This window comes from Ctenopharyngodon idella, chromosome 4, assembly GCF_019924925.1.
Source record: "Ctenopharyngodon idella isolate HZGC_01 chromosome 4, HZGC01, whole genome shotgun sequence".
NCBI lineage: Eukaryota > Metazoa > Chordata > Actinopteri > Cypriniformes > Xenocyprididae > Ctenopharyngodon > Ctenopharyngodon idella.
The window spans coordinates 14,473,777-14,496,051 of record NC_067223.1 but is presented as its reverse complement, the minus strand read 5'-3'; the positions used below and the strand labels follow the sequence as shown (position 1 = coordinate 14,496,051).

The 22,275-nt window shown below is 38.6% G+C and overlaps 2 protein-coding genes across 7 annotated transcripts in view; both read right to left on the bottom strand.

Annotated features, from left to right (window-relative positions):
- Nucleotides 1-17,884, bottom strand: part of si:ch73-177h5.3 (B-cell receptor CD22) — a 117,931-nt gene extending 100,047 nt beyond the window's left edge. Inside the window, exons 1-6 of one of the 6 annotated variants that reach the window (XM_051891283.1) lie at nt 17,804-17,867; nt 17,225-17,288; nt 16,736-17,074; nt 15,823-16,152; nt 15,448-15,714; nt 13,368-13,634 (exon numbers count right to left, since the gene is read on the bottom strand). In XM_051891283.1, coding sequence (XP_051747243.1) covers nt 13,368-13,634; nt 15,448-15,714; nt 15,823-16,152; nt 16,736-17,074; nt 17,225-17,279 — 1,258 coding nt within the window. In that variant the 5' untranslated portion in view covers nt 17,280-17,288; nt 17,804-17,867. Of the gene's footprint in view, nt 1-13,367; nt 13,635-15,447; nt 15,715-15,822; nt 16,153-16,735; nt 17,075-17,224; nt 17,289-17,803 lie in introns of those variants that run through there. The other 5 variants (XM_051891284.1, XM_051891288.1, XM_051891286.1 and 2 more) reach the window with 5 other exon arrangements.
- Nucleotides 17,885-21,004: 3,120 nt separating this feature from the next.
- LOC127511025 (sialic acid-binding Ig-like lectin 13) lies at nt 21,005-22,275 on the bottom strand. Its single transcript, XM_051891305.1, has 3 exons — nt 22,202-22,275; nt 21,710-22,051; nt 21,005-21,115 (listed from the first exon to the last, which is right to left on the bottom strand). The coding sequence occupies exons 1-3, from the start codon at nt 22,254-22,256 to the stop codon at nt 21,021-21,023; spliced, it is 492 nt and encodes a 163-aa protein (XP_051747265.1). The 5' UTR covers nt 22,257-22,275; the 3' UTR covers nt 21,005-21,020.

Genomic DNA, 22,275 nt, shown 5'->3' with positions numbered 1-22,275 from the left:
AGCTCTGTGGCTCAGAAGAGAATTGTTTGCCTTTGAATGTGGAAGTCTGGTCTTTTGTGTATATAAATGTATTTTAACAGGAGGACAGAAGAAAAATCCCATTTAATGTCGCCCTCTTGTGTTGAATGAAAATCAACACGGGAGGGCGAAACTCTTTAGTTAATTAGAATCGTTTTGCAACGGTGTAATTCACAAAAATCACCACAGGAGGGCGAAACATACCTGTGTTTAACATAACTGAACAGCATGCATACTGCTGCGGGCGCGCACTTCTCAATGTGGTCACGTGAGGTAAGTGGTTTGAACCCACATTAATTTGTTTCCCATTTTGCACTTGTCCTTGTTTGTAAGTGTGTTTCACTTCCCCTTCATTGCTGTCGATGGGTTTTAGCCTATGAATTGCTCACATTAAAGTAGTGCATGATTGTTGACGTGATTATAGAGCTGCGTATATTTTGAGTGCTGATTCATGAGACATGCTACAAAATGGCCTGCAATTTTACCTGCCATTAGTTTTGAAAGAGCAATATATTGACATGGATAAAGATGATCACTTAGAAGTTTTGAACACAAAGGCACCATTTATTTTCATATTGATATATACATCTATGATCCTTTTAAAACAATAGTAATACAAATATATTTTGAATAGAAAATAAAGACATTTGTGTATAATTATAAAAATAATGTTTTAAAAAGAAATGTTTTGTCCTTCCAGAAGGAGCTCTTATTTTTAAAGGTGTTTCTGAAAGCGTGACACGAGAAGAAGCTGACGATATTCACAATCACAAATAATGTGCAACATAAACAACACGTTGAGGTCAAGTACGTTTCCCACTGCTGATCTGGTAAGAAAAGTTCAAACTCATGTTATTTTACTGAAATGAACTTTTGACTCCTATATTTTCTGTAAAATCTCTGACCAAAGGCCACAAGCTTAACATCTTATTTTGGTAACACTTTTCAGTAAGTTTTCACTTGTTAACATTAGTAAACATGAACAAACAATGAACAATACTTTGTTAATATTATATTATATCCTTTAAATCGCTCTAAAAATCCTTCTGTGGTGTGTGACGTGCATAAAGATTTGAAGGTTTTGGTTCAGTCTTAAGGTCCGTTCACACCAAGAACGATAACTATAACGATATTGTTCTGTTTATTATACTGTATGTGTGCTCTGCAGTTTTGTTGTCTACCACTTAAAATGTTTGAGCTCTTTAGAGGGGACCTATTATGCAAAATTCACTTTTATAAGGTGTTTGAACAACAACCAGCCTATAATGGTAAAAATCCCCATAAATCATAAACAGTCTCTCCAAACGAGTGGTTTCAAATTTCCCCCTACTCTTATGTTAATTTTTGGCAGATCATCTGAGTTGTACAGGCTCCGCCCTCTTCTGAAAAGCAGGGTGGGGAGCAGCAGCTCATTTGCATTTAAAGAAACATGCATGAAAACGGCATGTTTTTCCTTCCACTCAAAAAAGGGCATTTACAACATTATAGTTGTGGTGTGGACGTCCAGTGTAGACGGCTTTTAGCTGTTGCAACACAAATGAAAATGGTCACGTCCGGTGTAGAAACAGTGTTAATGTGAACAGGCCTTTACTGTTCAACAACACCTGCACTGAGACTGACACCTGCACTGACCAACGGTGTGTCCGAAATCGCACACTATCTGAGTAGGTACTATCATGTGACTTGTTGTCACTGTCATGTGACCTACAGCCTCAGTTGCATCGCTTCACTGCCTCTGCCGTGTCATGTGATAGTAAAGTGTTCATCGAATGTGCACTTCAGAAGTAGTTGGTCATCCGGGTACTTGTTTTTTGAGTACTTTGTATTTTCTGACATACTGCTTTATTTAGCCATACGGCAAGATGGCGGCACGTGTACAGCACGAGGCCCAGCGTGTCTCCAGATTTCGTGTTGTAGTAGTTATTTTTGTACTTGTCGCAAGTTTATTCATTCAAAATAGCCTTGCGCATATTTCATGCAGTCCACAGGCATTAATAGACATTGGTCATAGTTGCACAGATGCAGCATTACATAACATTAAACTTCCTCGGATAATTGCAAGGACACCGTGGACTGCGGATCACCCGGCAGACAGGACTCAGCATCGCCGTTGCGACCGTAACCAAAGGCTGGGGAATGGGGTGGCCTTAGAGCGAGGCTAAAGCTTAACCCGCATCAACCATCTCTCCCGAGCATCCTTTTTTCAAACGTAAGATCTCTGATGAATAAAATGGACGAACTACGACTGTGGATGGCAACACACAAATGGATTACGGACTGTAATATCATGATCTTCACGGAAACATGGCTCAATAATAACATACGCAGCGCAATTGAGCTGGAGGGTTGCAATGTTTTCCGGGCATACAGAACTACAATGAACTCTGGTAAGAGCCAAGGAGGAGGTCTGTGCACTTACAGTATCTCACAAAAGTGAGTACACCCCTCACATTTCAGCAACCATTTTAGTATCTTCTCAAGGGACAATACTAGAGAAATGAAACTTAGATATATTTTAGAGTAGTCAATGTGCTGCTTGTATAGCAGTATAGATTTATTTTCCTCTGAAAATAACTTAACATACAGCCATTATTGTCAAAATAGCTGGCAACAAAAGTGAGTACACCCTAAGTGATAACAGCTGTATGTCGTTTAACCATGCAAAGCCACATGTCCTATTCATTATGTTCATGTGTTTGTCTGCTTGACAGGACCATACAAATGTGTGTATCTTGTTTTAGAGCAGTTAAAATTTGGTGCTTTGAGTACAATTCTCTCATACTGATCACTGGATGTTCAACATGGCACCTCATGGCAAAGAACTCTCTGAGGATTTGAGAATTAGAATTGTTGCTCTCCACAAAGATGGCCTAGGCTATAAGAAGATCGATAACACCATGAAACTGAGTTACAGCACAGTGGCCAGGGTCGTACAGTGGCCGGGTTCCACTCGGAAAAGGCCAAAGATGTTGAGTCCTCGTGCTGTGCGTCAGGTGCAGAAGCTGGCTTCAAAAACAGATGCATGAGTGCTGCCAGCATTGCTTTAGAGGTCGCAGAAGCAGGAGGTCAGCTTGTCAGTGCTCAGACCATACGCCACACACTGCAAGAAGTCGGTTTGCATGACCATCATCCCAGAAGGAAGCCTCTTCTGAAGCTGGCTCACAAGAAAGCCCGCAAACAGTTTGCTGAAGACAACCTGTCCAAGAGCATGAATTACTGGAACCATGTCCTGTGGTCTGATGAGACTAAGATAAACTTGTTTGACTCAGATGGTGTCCAGCATGTGTGGCGACGCCCTGGTGAGGAGTACCAAGAAAACTGTGTCTTGCCTACAATCAAGCATGGTGGTGGTGGTAGCATCATGGTCTGGGGCTGCATGAGTGCTGCTGGGACTGGGGAGCTGCGCTTCATTGAGGGAAACATGGATTCCAACATGTACTATGACATTCTGAAGCAGAACATGATGCCATCCCTTCAGAAACTGGGCCGAATGGCAGTTTTCCAACATGATAATGACCCCAAACACACCGCCAAGACGACAACTGCCTTGCTGAGGAAGGGGAAGGTGAAAGTGATGGAGTGGCCAAGTATGTCTCCAGACCTGAACCCTATTGAGCACCTGTGGGGCATCCTCAAGCGGAAGGTAGAGAAGCGCCATGTGTCTAACATCCAGCAGCTCCGTGATGTCATTATGGAGGAGTGGAAGAGGATCCCAGCAACAACCTGTGCAGCTCTGGTGAATTCCATGCCCAGGAGGATTAAGGCAGTGCTAAATAACAACTTTGGACACAGTTTTGACATGTTCACTTAGGGTGTACTCACTTTTGTTTCCAGTTATTTAGACAATAATGGCTGTATGTTGAGTTATTTTTAGAGGACAGTAAATCTATACTGTTATACAAGCTGCACATTGTCTACTCTAAAGTATATCCAATTTTCATTTCTATAGTATTGTCCCTTGAGAACAACAAATGTGAGGGGTGTACTCACTTTTGTGAGATGTATGTTAATAAATCTTGGTGCACAAACTCGACTGTTATTGAAAGTCACTGCTCCGCTGATCACTGCTGACCATCCCTTCTCACTATCTACAACAGATCTGTACTCCGCACTAAGCAGAGTGGATGCACGTAAGGCAGTTGGTCCTGGCGGTATACCTGGGCATGTGCTTAGAGCCTGTGCTGAACAACTGACACAGGTCTTTAATGACATCTTCAATCAGTCACTGGTCCAGGCTACTGTTCCTACATGTCTGAAGGCAACTATCATTATACCTGTGCCTAAGCACTCTATGGCAGCGTGCCTGAATGATTTCCGCCCTGTTGCACTTAAGCCCATTATTATGAAGTGCTTTGAGAAACTGGTTCTGAGTCACTTCATATCAGGCTTACCATCTACACTGGACCCATACCAGTTTGCTTATCGCTCGAATAGGTCGACAGAGGATGCCATTTCTACTGCTCTTCATTCAGCCCTCACACACCTAGGTAATAATAATAATAATAATAATACATACTTATGGATGCTGTTCATTGATTTTAGTTCCGCATTTAAAACTGAACACACATTCCCACTAAACTGATCATTAAGCTCAAGGACCTCTGTATTTGCACCTCCATATGCAGATGGATTCTGAATTTTCTTACCAATCGACCTCGGTCTGTGAGGTTGAGCAGTCACATGTCCTCAACTCTCATCCTGAACACCGGTGTCCCACAGAGTTGTGTGTTGAGTCCAGTACTCTACTCTCTGTTTACCCATGACTGTGTGCCTCTATATAACTCTAACATCTTCATCATGTATGCAGATGATACCACAGTGTTGGGTTGGATCAGTAACAACGATGAGGAGGGAGGAGATCCAAAACCTGGCAGCATGGTGTTCCACCAACAACCTCAGTCTTAATGCTGTGAAAACCAAAGAGCTGATTGTGGACTTTCAGACATCGAAATGTAGTAGACACTGTCCTACCTACATCAATGGACTGAAATAGAACGGGTTTCCAACTTTAAGTTCCTAGGTTTCCATATATCTGAAGATCTGTCGTGGCGGAAGAACACTTCATTCCTGGTTGGGAAAGTGCATCAGCGTCTGTATTTTCTAAGAGCTTCAAGAAAGCCCATCTATCCCCACAGATTCTCACAAACTTTTATCGTTGTGTTATTGAAAGTATTCTGACTAATCCCCTTACAGAGTTGTATGGCAGCTGCAACGTGAGTGAAAGAAAAGCTCTGCAAAAGGTAGTGAATACTGCCCAACTAATGACTGGCACTCAATTAACAGGAATTGAACATCTTCACCACAGAAGGTGTTTGCGCAGAGCTCATAAAATCATAAGAGAATCCTCTCATCCCAGCCATAAACTGTTTAAATTGCTCCCGTCTGGGAAGAGATACATGAGCATCCGCACTAGAACTAGCAGGCTTAGGGCCAGCTTCTTCCTGTCAACCATCACTCTGTTGAACTCTACGTTACACCGCTAGGTTTATACTACTAATTGGAGCTATATATATATATATATATATATATATTTTTTTTATCTTTCTCTTTTTTAGGTATATATTTATTATTAAACATTTTATTTATTATTTCAGATACATATTTTATAATTGCACTTTTGTCTATTTGCACAATGCTACTATTTGCACTTCTGGTTTGCAATGACAAAGTTGTATCTTTTGGCATACTGTTTTTTGCATATTATATAGCAGGGAAGGGAAGTATTTGATTTTGGATGCAGCGCAACTCTTCCTGTCTTTAAACAACTAAGCGACGGGTCATGTTTTCATAAATCGCGTCTTCTGATGACACATCCGTGATCTTCGCCCTGCTATCTGGTGGGCTTTGGTCTTTCTTGGGGTCCGTCACAGATGCTGGGTCTCTTGCAGAACGATGACGGACCACAGCATATTCATCGGTCAGTGAGGAGACGCCCCTGATCTCTCCTGACGGCGGCTCTGCGTTCGTGAAGTCGATGGAGGAATAATGAGGAGATTCTGGTGGTTTATGTGTAACGGCGTAAACACACTCATCATCACCATCGGAAGTAGTGGCCTGATGGAGCAGAAACACAGCTGAATCAGTGCTGTTTGTGATGTCTTTGAGAATTAATAGTGTGAGTGTGTTGAACTCACTATTTGAGTCAGAATGAAACCAGATCTGTCATCTTGTTTGGTTCCTGAAGCTTTGGGATTCCTTCTTCTGAAAAAAACATTTTTGAGGCCATCAAAAAATTGATTTTTACACTGTAAAACTCAATAAGTTCAGAATACTCAAAACATTTCAGGAAACTTACTACCTCAAAACATTTAAGAAAACTAACTCATTTTAAGTTAGTAGAACGTAACATTTTTGTTTACAAGTGGGGCGTGGCTGAGAGCTGTGGAAACGGAGCAGGGCTAGTGTGCGGCACAGGTGTCTCTCATTAAGAATCATGTCACCGGCATCCCACAATTCCCACAAACATTCGCTCCCACAATTCTCATCATAATGTTAATTACATACAGTTCATTTACATAAACATCACACAGATCTTGGTTAAATGTTACATAGCAAATTAAGCCCAAAGTATAGTTCGGCCGTCCGCGTTCGTGCACCTTCCGCATGACGTAATTTTCGTCATCCGGAGGGCTCGCGGATGGCTGCACACCCTGTCCGCTTGCAACAGCGCAAGCGCAAGCAGGACAGAAGAGTCCATTAAGTGGCACAGTACTGAGCACAATGTGCAGTCGTCGAAGAAGTATGTGTAAAGAGTGATTCAAAAACAAGACGAGTAAACTCAGAAGCATAACTTTCTTCATCGTTTTTGATTCCTGTTGTCTTGGTGTATCTTTTGAACTATGTTGCAATGGTGGATGCACTATTTTTCTTCTCCGATCCTGCCCAGCGAATGTCCCGTTGATAACATGATGTCTGGTAAGAGTATAGAAAAAAATTGTACTGCGCATGTGTCGAACTCGATCATCCGCGTGCATCCGTGGTTTAATATACTTTGAAAGATGCGCGGACATGACTGCGCACGAAACGCATCCGGGCGCGGAAAGTGAAGTATACCCTGGCCTTAAAACATGCTAATATAATTATCAAAGAGACTGATTATATACATGCAAGTATATAATGACAAACAACATACAGTATATGCAGTCTTTTGCAGCCCATTCGCAACCTAACCACAGGCTCTACTCTTCACCACAGTGATAAACCTTCAAAACTATCATAACAGAACCCCCTGTAACGCCAGTTTCACACTGCAAGCGTAAGCAGCGCGTGAGCAGTGCGCATTTTTTTTCGCCGTGCATGTTAATCAATGAGTGCATTCACACCGGCAGCAGGAGCGTCGCGTGAGCAGCAGTGAAGCGGGGGTTTCGGCGCCGAGTCTATTTTTGTTTTTAATTATTCAGTTTATTCAGTTTTATAATACACCAAAGTATGGTATATTATAAAAAACTAAAGTAAACTAGCCAGAAAATATGATATATAAACATTATTTTAGTTATTACACAGAGAGATATATAGGCTGCAGCATTCCTAAAGCAAACCCGAGTTTGCTGGCTTTTTTCGCAGAGTTCGCTGTCTTGTAAACGTGCACGCGGCAGATGATGTAAAACACAAAGCTTACCTCATTCATGTGCAGCAATGGATGACACAAGGCTTTTATTTATTTATTTTTATTTATTTATTTATTTATGTTTATATGTGAATGTTGTACACCTCCCCATGTTAAAGGAACACTCCACTTTTTTTGATAATAAGCTCATTTTCCAACTCCCCTAGAGTTAAACAGTCGAGTTTTACCGTTTTCGAATCCATTCAGCCAATCTCCGGGTCTGGCGGTACCACTTTTAGCATAGCTTAGCATAGTTCATTGAATCTGATGAGACCGCTAGCATCTTGCTCAAAAATGATCAAAGAGTTTTGATATTTTTCCTATTTAAAACTTGACTCTTCTGTAGTTACATCGTGTACTAAGACCGACGGAAAAATTAAAGTTGCGTAATAATCAAGGAACTTTGCAGCGCCTGTTTTTCATTGCAACTTTTCATTTTCCGTCGGTCTTAGTACACAATGTAACTACAGAAGAGTCAAGTTTTAAATAGGAGAAATATCGAAACTCATTGGCCATTTTTGAGCGAGATGCTAACGGTCTAATCAGATTCAATGATCTTTGCTAAGCTATGTTAAAAGTGCTACCGCCAGACCCGGAGATCGGCTGAATGAATTCGGAAACGGTAAAACTCAACTGTTTAACTCTAGGGGAGTTGGAAAATGAGCCTATTTTCAAAAAAAGTGGAGTGTTCCTTTAACAAACTTTCAAGACTATCAAGTTTATAAATGACCAACTTAAAAAAAACAAATTTATAGCTGTCTTTGTAAAGAAATGCTCACTTTATATGTAGCTTGGAGCCGCTGCTGTGACGCTGTACAAACACTTCCAGTGTGAATACTCGCGCGTCTCTGCAGCTGCAGTAACGATGTTACGCTCACGCACTGCTCACACGCCGCTTAAGCTTGCAGTGTGAAACGGGCGTAAATCCCAACATAACACAACATTAAACATAAACTTAAGTCTCCCTATGTTAATCTTGTGCAAAAGCACATAAAATAACACTTAATTTCAACATTTATTTACACAGTCTGACGCAAAGCATGCTGGGAATTAGAAATCTGCTGCAACTCAACTCAATCATATTAAGTTCAGCTTACTACAATGAAATTCTGAGTACTATGAACTTTCATTATTATTTGAGTGAAACAAACTCATTTCATTTTATTAATTTCACTGTTCGGTTTTACAGTGTATATATGTCAATCAGAATCACATTCTCCTTGTGATGAGGCTAGTAAAGTAAAATATCATCAAATCAATGTGTGATCTGACTTTATTTGGCTTTACACTGCAAAAAATTATGTTTTTCTTTATTTTTGTCTTTTTTTTCCAGTACAAATATTTGAACGTTCTTAAATTAAGATAGATTTACTTGAGAAGCAAAATAGCATATGGAAGTCTAGTTTTCTGAAAAAAATCATCATAATGACTTTCCTCAAATCACATTTGTCTGGTGTACCCACCGTTCATAGCAGATCTTCATAATGCATAAGATCATCATCGCTAATGCGCCGACAGCAGCTCCGAGCAGCATAGATGGATGATGGAAACCTGGAAAGCAGTGTTTTATTGCTCAGAGTTTGGTCTTTTGTAGTTCACCACTCTTAATCAGTGCTGGGTAGATTACTTACAAATTGTAGTCCGTTAGTAACTGATTCCAAATTACATGACAAAAATGTAGTTAGTAATGTAATCCATTACATTACACATTTTAGGTAATATAATCCGACTACTTTTTGATTACTTTTAGATTACATTTGATTACTTTTTGTGTGCATGAAAGTGACTTGTGACCTAACTGGTTTATCACATTAAATCACATACTGTACCATATTGACATAAAAATAAAGAAAGAATATATATTCCATTCTTTGTTATCAATAACATGAAGTGCATTAAACATTAGATTACTTCAGGGTTTCTCAGACTGGGGTTCGTGAAGGAACTGCAGTGAGTTTGTAATGAAAAGCTGAGAATTATATAAAAAATTATTTAAATAAAAATAATTTTAAAATAATAAATAATAATACAAAAGTGTGATGAACTTTTAAGATTTTTGTAGTGTACTTAAAGCTCACATTCAATGCAAATTAAGTGTACTTCTTTTTCAGAAGGGTTAAATTATTCTAGAGATTTCATTGTGTTGATCAGATAAAGCTGTTGTTGTGCGTGTCAGAGAAGCGAATCTCACGTGTCTCTGTCTCTGTCTTTGGCGTTGTTGTTGTGACGGGATGAAACTTTTGGCTGATGCTGGCAGTGCCATGAGTGTTTGCACTGAAACACTGCAGGACGGCCGTGTTTGTGAGGGGCGGATAGTGGATTAGGACACTCTTCAAGCTTGTGTTTCCTGGAGTTTCGTTGCTGATGGACGTGTTTCTAGAGTTAGCGAGAACATTTCCAGATAGACGCCACTCTAGTGTAGGCGAAGGATTCCCATGAGCCTCACAGACACATGTGATTTCCCTGCTTTGGTTACAAGAGCTGGAGATTTTGGGTGCAACTGAAAGAGAAAATATGATCATAAACTGTGGCTTCTGTGTAGGATCTGAGCAAAATAAAACAGCTTGAGGACCTGTAGGTTTTTCCTAGCACTTAAAGGAATAACTCAACCAAAAATAAAAATTAACCCATAATTTACTCACCCTCAAGACATCCCATTAAATAATATCCTGGCTCTTCCCAGCTTTGTAGTGGCATTGAATAACGCCTGAGTTTTTGCTCCAAAAAGCGCATCTATCCATCATAAAAGTAATCCATACAGCTCCAGGGGGTTAATAAAGGCCTTCTCAAGCAAAGCGATGGGCTTTTGTAAGAAAATTGTTCCATATTTAAAACTTTGTAAACTATAATCCCTGGCTTCCGGCAATGGCCGTTTGCACGTTCATGACAGAGTTGAGTTTTTGGTGGAAGGGTGACCTTTAACCCTGGAGTTATTTAATATAACTCCAATTGTGTTCAGATGAAAGAAGTCATATACACCTAGGATGGCTTGAGAATGAGTAAATTATGAAATAATTTACGTTTTTACTTTTTTTTTTTTTTTTTTTTTTTTTTTTCACAACCCTGGGTCATACTAAAAACATGGGTTAACAGAATCTTGGGTTATCTTGCTTCACGTTTCACATTGGGGTTAACATTTAATCCTGGGTATTTATAAACACTGTACCTTCCTAAACCCTAAACATTCTTATTTGCATATTTATGTTGTCACATTGCATATCCTCATATCATATATTGTTGATGGAACTATCAAGTTTATCCTGAATTGGCTTTTCGGACTATAAAGGTAAGAATTAAATGGTCTCTTCTTTTTGTCACCATTTGACAATTTCACTTCAAACGCTAAACTACTGTTTATACAACGCCTGTGACTGTCCAAAGCATGTGAATTTGAGCCATGCGGATTGGCTGTTGGTTGCTAAGCATCAAGCCGTAACATTCTAACATACATCATTTCACAATGCACAAGTGGCACCGAAATGCAGGGTTAATGATGCCAAAAGCAGCACTAATCCTGCTCCAGAGTGTAGCGTCTGCTAGTGGGTGTTTCCACTACTGGTTGCTTAGGAATGTTTGTTACTGAGATTCACAGATGTTATTCCATGTTGTAGACACCCAATCAGTTTTCTTACCACTAAAAACAGACATTTTGGAGTGAAAAGACTAAATATAAGAACATAAAATGCTTACTATTAAAGATAAACCTGAAATAGGACATGTCTTTGTATACTCTGTGTTCTGTTTTGTGAACAGAATGAAAGTCCACAGATATGGCCACGATGTATAGTCAATGTATAGTATACATTAAAGAACGTTAGGAACCCCACTGAAAAAAAAAAAAAAAAGTGAGACAATATCTTTCTCAAAAAGAAAGTGTCATACCGGTTTAGAACGACATGTAGACAAATGAGAATTGACTGAATTTTCATTTCTGTGTGAACCATCACATATTCTGCTTTTAGTCTTTAATATTTGCATGTAATAAAATGTATTGTGGTTCTGACACTTTTTTTTTTTTTTTTACACATCTTTTAACACAAGTACAATTTTAGAGATGTGCAAATGTGAATATTTTTTCCCTCCACATTCAGTCTTATATTACTCATCTAATCATATTTTCCCATGACTTTTTACCGAACAGCAACTGACTCTGTGATGTTCAAGGAATTTTAGAGAATTTGAGATGTCGGTTACCACAGAAAATCATCTTGTCTCGTACCCCAGCATTTAATCACATTGCATTAGAATAATGAAAAGGGCTATTGACAGCTTCTTGCAATTTCACTGGCATCAGTGCAGTTTCACAAAGGTTTTATACTGAAATCTTTTATACTGAAATTTTTGTTTAAGACTGCCTGTATGCACCCTTCATATAAGATATTAAACCATATAGAATGCTCTGTAGTTTATATAATAAAATGGTCTTCAACTTAAGTTATACATCAAGTTTACATCATTTAAACTTGCTTTTGTGGTTTTTGCAACACCTTAATAGTGTCTTTTCAGTGCTGAAAGTCCAGTTGTGTCTGTGTGAAACAGTATATACCACACTTAGCAACCACTCTTAGCAACATAAACTGTATATTCTCAATTGATATTGTTCATTGAAGCTTACTGTATTATGTAGAAGAGTATTGTGAGAAAAAGATTAAGTGAGCGAGTTTATTACCTACATTCAGATTTAGCATTTTCCTTCAGGTCAGTCCTATGTTCATAATAAAAAATCTGTTTAAATGTCCGATGTATTATCCTGTCTTTTTAACAGTTAAAATGTTTTCCTTTGACTGACAGCGCTAGTCAAAGCATTTGTCAGTTGCGTCTTGTTCCGTGTTCACAACAATTCAGTCTTTTCAATGTAAAAGTCTTCGCTACTGACTGACACACTCATAAAGACAGCCTTTGCTGCCATCTAATGGCGTAGTAATGTAACTTCTGTTGCTGTTCACGGTCAGAGACTATTTTTTCTGGCGGAAGGAAGGCTTTAGTGAAAGTTTACTTAATGAAAGTTGCATTGATACATATTTTTGGCTTTAATATTTGTATTGTGTGGTAACCGTTTTAAAAAAGCAATAAGGTACTCGAGGCTAGTGCTGTATCGCTTCGCATCGTGCCTAACAACGCCCTTCAGCCGTGACTTATTCACGATACAGCACAGCCTCGAGTACCTTATTGCTTACATAAAACAGCTTGCAAACAATATGTCACAAAACATTGCATTTACCTAAAGAAATCCATTCAATGACCATAAACTCGATAGTTTGTTAAAAAAAAGAACTTTAGAGAGGAACATTTTTCAAAAAATATGCACAATATTACAAATTAATATTTTTACTCTTATTAAAAAGTTATTATTACAATTCCCAGACTTAATAAAAACACAGTGCAACTCATTGTAATAGTTGGACTATTGATGACTTCTGAGGAGGAAAGAACCTGAAGGAGATTGGTCCATTCATTTGGCTCAAAATTCATTAAAATACTTTTTCAAAAGCTGAAGTGATTTCTTTGTTTTATTTATTACTTAAAATGGGTATAACTCAATATTTTAACTAATTGCAAAAGTAGAACAATGGATCAAAGCCTACTGATTATCCAGTGAATAATCGACGATTAGTCGATTAATCGCTCCAATAATCGTTAGATTAATTGATTATCAAAATAATCGTTTGTTGCATGCAGCCCTAATCTCCAGTCTAATAAACTAGTGATTGTGAGTAAATCAGATCAGACTCTTGATACTCACACTGGACGTCCAGCTCCACTGATGCGTTCTGAGCGCCGTGTTTGTTCTGAGCTGTACAGACGTATCGTCCGCTGTGTGTCGGGTTGGTGTTGTTGATGGTCAGGTTCTGTCCGGTCTGCACTGGTTTCAGGGGTTCTTCAGTGTCTCTGTACCAGGTGTAGTTGAGCTCCGGTGGGTTTGCATCACTGCTGCAGCTCAGAGTCACTGAACGACCCTCCAGAACAAAACCAGATGGATTTACATGCGCAGATGTGTTTTTAGGAGCATCTAATGAAGGAGAAAAGCATTTAGGCCATCACATTTTTTGAATAATAGTAAAGTCTTTAAATGCTATGAAAAAACACTAACGTAAGTATGGTAAGAAATTAGTTTTAAAAAAAAATTCTGTAGGAATTCACAATAATGTGAGCTCCTTCCCTCATTTTTTTTATTCCATGTAAAAAGGGTCAGCAGTTTAAAAGACTACAAATTATAGATTAACAAAGTAATGTTTATTGTATATTAAGGCTGCCCTCAACTAAAGATTTTTCTTGTCAACTAGTAGTCATTTATTTAAGTGATTAGTCGACTAATCACACATGTTATATAAATATATAAAGTATAAAATATAATATATAAAGTCATAAATCCCAATAATGAGCCTTTAATTGCCTATATATAATACACAGCCTAATCAACACTCAAGCGCACAAGCTTGCCACAGCGCACTGGCAAAAGTAATGATTATGAATGTGTTGTGAAAAAACAGCAATTTTAATAATTTATTGATAATGTTTTCTGTGTTTTCAGCTGCAGAGATCGGTTGTGTCATCTCCGCAGTAGTGGACACGCCTATATGCACGTTTCATATGGATTGCATAATCTGAGAATATTTGTTTTCCACTTGAAATAGTTGACAATCGCTTGACATTTTTCAAGCTTTCTATAGATATATTTCTCATGTCTGTGAGGCAAGTATACACTGAGTTTTGGTTATTTTTTTTGACGCGCTCCAGTTCACAGAGAACGAGACAGCAGAAAGCGCATCTTTATTTTATTTTTTTCTTTATTTTACAAAGGCACAATGTTTTCTTGTTATTGTGAGATTATACAAATAAAAGTAGACTCTTTCGAATGAATTACTCTTATCTGTATGACCAAAAATGACAGAGTATTTTAAGTTGTTTCTGCTGTTATTAGGGAAAAAATGCAAGTGATCGCGCCAGCGCCTCCATGTCATGCAGTATGTCATTTCAGCTTAAATATGCTATAATGTTTATATTTTTAACAGAAAGTCCACTAAAGGCAAGTTGATTTGAACCCATGTGCAATTTATTGAAAATCCCGACATGAAAAGATACAACATAAAGACTTGGCATGGCTTGGCTTGGCTTGGCTTGACTTGACGAAACTTGAACATAAACTAGTGATTAGAGGTCGACCGATTGATCGGCCGGCCGATATATCGGGCCAATTTTTGGCATTTTTTAATTAATTGGCATCGGTCGATTGTGCTGCAATTTAGGCCAATTAATAGGCAGGCGCGATTGCCATTCCACCGGCATAAATGACCAGTTATACTTCATTTTCCGCGTTCCGCTGCATCTTGCGCACAGTTGAGCACGCAAGCTTTTCAAAGTATACTCCTTTGTGCGTGAGCGCGGAAAAACGGATTTAGTGGACTGCTGTTTTGAAGCTCTCAAGTCACTCACACATGCCCTGTTGTACACGCGGATCGTCCTGCACATGGACGGGGTGTGCAAGCCTTTAACCAGCTGTAGTTTAGGCTAAGTTAAGGTATGCGCAGGTACCAAAACCTGGTATCGAGCCCAGCAGCTAAATTATTATACAAGCCTGCGTTGTATAGATAAACTCTACTATAAACTCTATTCTCTACTGGAGAATTTCTCTCCCTCTGAGGCTGCGTGTGAGACGGAGCAACTCACACTCTGCAGCCGTGCCTTGTTGACACACAGCTTCAACTAACGATGGCAGGGGAAAACAGACCGTTTTGAAGAGCAATTACGTTGTAGCCTACTAGAAATGATGCCGACCATGTTTATCATAAGTGAGTAAATCAGAACAGACTCTTGATACTCACACTGGACGTCCAGCTGCACTGATGCGTTCTGAGCGCCGTGTTTGTTCTGAGCTGTACAGACGTATCGTCCGCTGTGTGTCGTGTTGGTGTTGTTGATGGTCAGGTTCTGTCCGGTCTGCACTGGTTTCAGGGGTTCTTCAGTGTCTCTGTACCACGTGTAGTTGAGCTCCGGTGGGTTTGCATCACTGCTGCAGCTCAGAGTCACTGAACGACCCTCCAGAACAAAACCAGATGGATTTACATGCGCAGATGTGTTTTTAGGAGCATCTAATGGAGGAGAAAAACATTCAGGCGGTTGTTATGATTTACAGCTTACAGTTATGATTTACATTTTAGATGATCAGACAGTATTGATTGAAATAATCCCTGTCTTACACTGAACACGTAGCGTACGGGACTCGTTTTGTGATTTTGTGATCTTCTGCTGCAGCTGGTGTGTTACAGTGCAGGTGAAAGTGGCTGAATGATGACGGTGAGTTACAGTGAAGATCAGATCAGAGATCAGCTTAGTTTCCTCCTGACGCTGCTGTTGTGTGACGTTCTCCTTGAGGAGGTGTTCAGGAGACGAGCTCCATGTGAGAACTGCTGGATGAGAGGAACAGAAGATCTTAGTCGAGCAGCGCAGATTCACAGAGCTTCCCTCCATCACCTTCGTCACCTTCCGCTGATCCTTCAACAGACTCACTGTGGGTTTGGGTGGAGACTCTACAACACAGAGATACAGTCAAACATTACAGTATCACATGGATCATCATATCATACAGTATTGTACAGTAGTAGATTTATTTTCCCTTTATGTGCAGTCACACTATCCAACTCATTTTGCATTAGGGACGTAAGCTATTTTCTGTAAATGTGTGAGACCTCTGATTCATTAGCTGCTATAGACCTTATGCACCAGAGAAACAAGCGTGCAGCCATCTTTAGGATTTTGTGTTTGATCTTCCGTTTTTGCAGTAGCTCTGTATATTTCTATGGCATCGCTGTCGAAGAGTAATTAGCTGGTGAAGTGGATTTATTAATTGTAGAGTTAACGACAGTTATCATGAGCATTGTAATGTTTGAAGCGGATGTCATAACAAATTCCAGCTGACCGGGAAGATTTTAAAACATAAATCCATTAGATCTTCATGCTGTGGAAATACAAAGGAGTGCAGCACTGAAAAGGGGCGGGGCTACATAAGGTCTATAGATAAATAACTAGAAGAACAACAGTGCAGTAAATGGTAAAACTACTTGCGCTGCACTTACATTAAGATAGAAGCAGCATGAACAATATGACACTCACCTATGATGACAATTTTAACAGTTTTGTAGGTATGTTTTAATTTATCACTGGCTTCAAGTCTGAAGGAATATGACCCATTATCTTTCTGCTTAACATTATCGAAGCGAGTGGTGCAGTTTTTCTCTGTAGGAGTGCCAAATATTTCTCCTCTTAACAATCCAGTGTCGGGGCTACTGGAGTCAAACACTATGTTTTTGTCTTTATACCATTTTCTCTTTGCATCAGTGAGATATTGTTCATATTGTTGTTCAATATTAAATGTGCAGGGTATGAAAACACAGGCTCCTTGTAGAGCTTCTACTCTCTTCGGCAGACTGATACTGAAGCCACAAAAAACTCCTAAAACACACACAGACAAGAGGAACTGATCACACAGAGTTCACATGCAGAATAAACTGCAGCTCTTATTGCTCTTTAATCTTACAAAGCTCACATGAAAATGCTTTCAGAATATTAATTCAGCGGAGGAATAATCTATAAGAATGAGACCTTGTATCAGACATCCAGTGAGGAGGAACGTCACAGATATTTCCATCATGTACATTCACTCCACCTTACAACAGAAAACACAAACACACAATCATATACACTCTTAAAATAAAGACTCTTATTGGCATTGATGATTCCATGAAGAACCTTTAACATCCATGAAATCTTTCCATTCCACAAAAGTTCTTTATATTAGAAAATGTTCTTTAGATTATTCTTCATATTACGAAAAAATGGTTCTTTTAAGAAGTGTTCAGTGAAAAGTTCTTCAGGGAACCATGAATTGTTCTATGAAATCGCTGTGGAAAAAAAAAAAAAAAACCCCTTTTGGAACCTTTATTTTTAAGTGTATAAACTTTTTACAGTTATTTCCTTTTTTAACTTTTGTATACATTTTTAGCTGTTGGTGTAAACTCATATTATTTCTAATGTCATGAGAAAAAATACAGGCTACTAAATCAAATCTTTTTAGAAAGATTAAAAACAGGACCTGCTCATCTTGAACATGTTTACAACCTCAGAGCGTCAAAACACTGAAAATCTCAAAAGGACAGAAGTTTTAGTGTGTAAATGACTTACCAGAGATGAGTGAAAGAGCTGCAGCGCTCGACTGTGACGCTTTTACACTGGATAGAGAGAGAGCTGTGTGTGAAAACGACACGTCTTTACTGCTATTAGAGTTTATACCACTTCCCATTTCAGTTAGAACAAAATAACAGCCAGTCTGGGTAATATATCCAAATCAATATGAAGCTTACTGGATAATATTCAAAAAAACATTTCTTTATATTTACTTGAAACGTCTTGTGAGATCCAGTGTAGAAATAATAATTCTCAGATTATTCAGGAATAAGTGTTGAATCACATTTAAAATCCACAGTCCTAAAACACTATACAGCAGTTAATAAAACATTATCATTTTATTTCTTTGCGTTTCTTACTTTTTAAGGTTGGCTATTATATATCAAGATATATAGTATTACAGTAAAAAACATAGGAAGTTCAGTACTAAATAGCTGGTAGATTCTTTCTTACCCAAGAAACTGAAAGCAGAACAGATTTCTGCAAAATAATGCTGTTTGTATCCTGTTTGTGTCTCTAATCGTGACACCGATGATAAAATGCAGGAAAGCTTGTTTCTGCCACGGAATAAAAAGTTAATTGTGACTTTTTATCTCACAATTCTGACTTTTCCCTCGCAATTGCAATTTTATATCTCATAATTCAGACTTTATAACTCTGTTGCAAGCAGTGGTGCTGCTAGGCCAGGGATTGCTGGGACAAAAACCCCGTCAGAAATGTTCATAGCACCAGCACAGCGCCACCAAGGATTTCCTGATGATTTTCCTGTTTTTTACTCTCTGTGTCACTTTTTAATTAAAAATAAAGTCATTAAAAACCTAAAAAATAAAATAACTTTTAAAGGGGTCATTAACTGCATTTGTCAATTATTTTATATTTTTTCCTGAGTTGCACTTATAATGTTAGTATGATTTTTTTTTTTCATCAAAAATTGTCATCATTTAGAAATAAAGGGCCATTTTCTACCCTGGTTTTAGCCCAGGGCTGGACTATACAGCTAAAAAAATGTATCATGGTATAATGTTTAATATCATTTGGTATGGATCATTATTGAACATTTTCAGAGGCCTAACCTCTTTTAATCAAAGACCATAGAAAAAAGTTTTGAATTTAATCACTGTTTTATTGACCCAATTTATTAAGGAAAACAACAAATATTCTTTTCTAACAGTCAAAAACAAAATCAAATTTAAACAAATATCTTCTTTCCTGTATCTTTAACCACGATTTAGTCCTTCTGAGGCCACAAGAGAGCGGAATAAGCAGTCCTTAATATTTTGCTTATTTGCGCCCTCTTGTGGCCCCCTCAGGATGTGCAGAGGGGAGGGCTTTGAGGGCTTGAGCCTCTGCACTTTTTCAAAATGAATCAAAAGTGCCCCTCTCAACAGTTATCATCAATAATATTGTGGTCAATAAAACAGAATTCATTTGAATTATAATTAATATGACAATGTGTACAAAACTGTAACAAAGCGTTCGAAAGTCGGAAAAGTCCTCTTTATTTTTACGTATCTGTCGGTCCAAGACGTTGCCATGATCGTTGCTATGGGTGGCGTGTGTCTTGCTTCGGACTTGACTGACAGATTCTCATTCTGACATTTTTTTTTTTTTTTTTTTTTTTTTTTGAAATTATTCTGCTCATTGTAAAAATAAAATACAATAAGTTTATATCAGTAACCCCATATTCATAATTGTGATCAAACCGTCTTCTTACAACAGAGGTCGGATCTCGCGAGCATTACGGCTCTTTCTGTGAATGCCTGAGGCTCGACGGCAGGAAAAAACAAGCCAAACAATCACGATTTTTAAACCTTTTTCATCATTAATCAAAGCTAATGTGTCATTTCAATTAAATATTTGATTACATAATTCATCGAAGCCCGTTTGTCATGTATAATAAACCAACCAATCGTAATGTGGTACAACAAGCTGAAATTTCATTGGACAATGTGAAATGGAGCGGTATTTCCCAGTCTTATTCATAAATCGATTGAGAGCCTGATGAATGAAAACAATATCTGCTAAAAAGTGAGAATTCGAAAATTGAATTTGAAATAGGCATTTTAATAGAAGAAAATGTTAAATGAAGTTACACTTCCCATGACATTTTGAAGCAGAACATTGTTAATTAATTAATTAATTAATTGCAGTAATCAGCGTTGCATGTGTAGGTTATAAGTAAGCAAGCAAAGTAACAACACAAAAGTGAACGTTTCACACTTCAGCCTTTTTCTCACACTCACTAGAGTCTGCATTACGAGATTCTCACTTGATTAACTTCTACTGGGCCAGTTCCATCGTAAGTGTAATGCTGTAAACGTTTCGCTTCTTTTTCACAAACTGAGACGTGTTCAAATTGCTACAGATGCTGTCAGGAGCTCAGCTGACCCCACTGCCTGACAGTATTCTCATATTAATCACTAAATCTTAGACCTATTGAATCACGTGAAGAGTATTTTTATGTGAGCGTGTGAGAAGCAAATTATTATTTTGAGAGCATAAAATAGGAATTAAGCAAAACTAATAAATGAATCAATTACAATATCTATTATAACACTTCCATTACCACTCTTTAAAAAACGATTCTCCATCAAACATTTTCACCATATGAATATATATTGTGGTGTAAATACTCAAGTCCAGTATACTAATGATTGTGTTCTGAGCTGTACAGACGTATCCGCTGTGTGTCGGGTTGGTGTTGTTGATGGTCAGGTTCTGTCCGGTCTGCACTGGTTTCAGGGGTTCTTCAGTGTCTCTGTACCAGGTGTAGTTGAGCACCGGTGGGTTTGCATCACTGCTGCAGCTCAGAGTCACTGAACGACCCTCCAGAACAAAACCAGATGGATTTACATGCGCAGATGTGTTTTTAGGAGCATCTAATGAAGGAGAAAAACATTCAGGCGGTTGTTATGATTTACAGCACTAATTCTAGATGATCAGACAGTATTGATTGAAATAATCCCTGTCTTACACTGAACACGTAGCGTACGGGACTCGTTTTGTGATTTTGTTTTTTTTAATCTTCTGCTGAAGCTGGTGTGTTACAGTGCAGGTGAAAGTGGCTGAATGATGACGGTGAGTTACAGTGAAGATCAGATCAGAGATCAGATCAGTCTCCTCCTGACGCTGCTGTTGTGTGACGCTCTTGTTGAGGAGGTGTTCAGGAGACGAGCTCCACGTGAGAACTGCTGGATGAGAGGAACAGAAGATCTTAGTCGAGCAGCGCAGATTCACAGAGCTTCCCTCCGTCACCTCCATCACCTCCTGCTGATCCTTCAACAGACTCACTGGGTTTGGGTGGAGACTCTACAACACATAGAGATACAGACAAACATTACAGTATCACATCATCATATCATACAGTATTGTACAGTAGTAGATTTATTTTTCATTTATGTCCAGTCACAAAATCCGATTAATTTTGCAGTGGGGACGTAAGCTATTTTCTGTGAATGTGTGAGACCTCTGATTCATTAGCTCCTATAGACCTTATGCACCAGAGAAACAAGCGTGCAGCCATCTTTAGGATTTTGTGTTTGATCTTCCGTTTTTGCAGTAGCTCTGTATATTTCTATGGCATCGCTGTCGAAGAGTAATTAGCTGGTGAAGTGGATTTATTAATTGTAGAGTTAACGACAGTTATCACGAGCATTGTAATGTTTGAAGCAGATGTCATAACAAATCCCAGTAGACCGGGAAGATTTTAAAACAAGCGGTTTGTTCATAAATCCATAAGATCTTCATGCTGTGGAAATACAAACGAGTGCAGCACTGAAAAGGGGCGGGGCTACATAAGGTCTATATGTAAATAACTAGAAGAGCAACAGTGCAGTAAATGGTAAAACTACTTGTGCTGCACTTACATTAAGATAGAAGCAGCATGAACAATATGACACTCACCTATGAGGACAATTTCAACAGTGTTTGTGTAGGTATGTTTCAATCCAACTTTGCCTTCAAGTCTGAAGGAATATGACCCAATATCTTTCTGCTCAACATTATTGAAGCGGGTGGTGCAGTTTTTTTCTGTAGGAGTGCCAAATATTTCTCCTCTTAACAATCCAGTGTCGGGGCTACTGGAGTCAAACACTATGTTTTTGTCTTTATACCATATTCTCTTCGCATCAGTGAGATATTGTTCATATTGTTGATCAATAACAAATGTGCAGGGTATGAAAACACAGGATCCTTCTAGAGCTTCTACTCTCTTTAGCAGATTGATTTTAAAACCACAAAAAACTCCTAAAACACACACAGACAAGAGGAACTGATCGCACAGAGTTCACATGCAGAATAAACTGCAGCTCTTTTTGCTCTTGAATCTTACAAAGCTCACATGAAAATGCTTTCAGAATATTAATTCAGCGGAGGAATAATCTATAAGAACGAGACCTTGTATCAGACATCCAGTGAGGAGGAACGTCACAGATATTTCCATCATGTACATTCACTCCACCTTACAACAG

Excerpts from the sequence above, each read along its gene's own strand:
- LOC127511025 (XM_051891305.1), bottom strand. The coding sequence starts at position 22,256 with ATGTACATGATGGAAATATCTGTGACGTTCCTCCTCACTGGATGTCTG. Across the intron at positions 22,052-22,201 it reads CACTGGATGTCTGATACAAG|GAGTTTTTTGTGGTTTTAAA; the intron begins GTCTCGTTCTTA and ends TGTGTGTTTTAG. Across the intron at positions 21,116-21,709 it reads TGTTGAAATTGTCCTCATAG|AGTCTCCACCCAAACCCAGT; the intron begins GTGAGTGTCATA and ends TATGTGTTGTAG.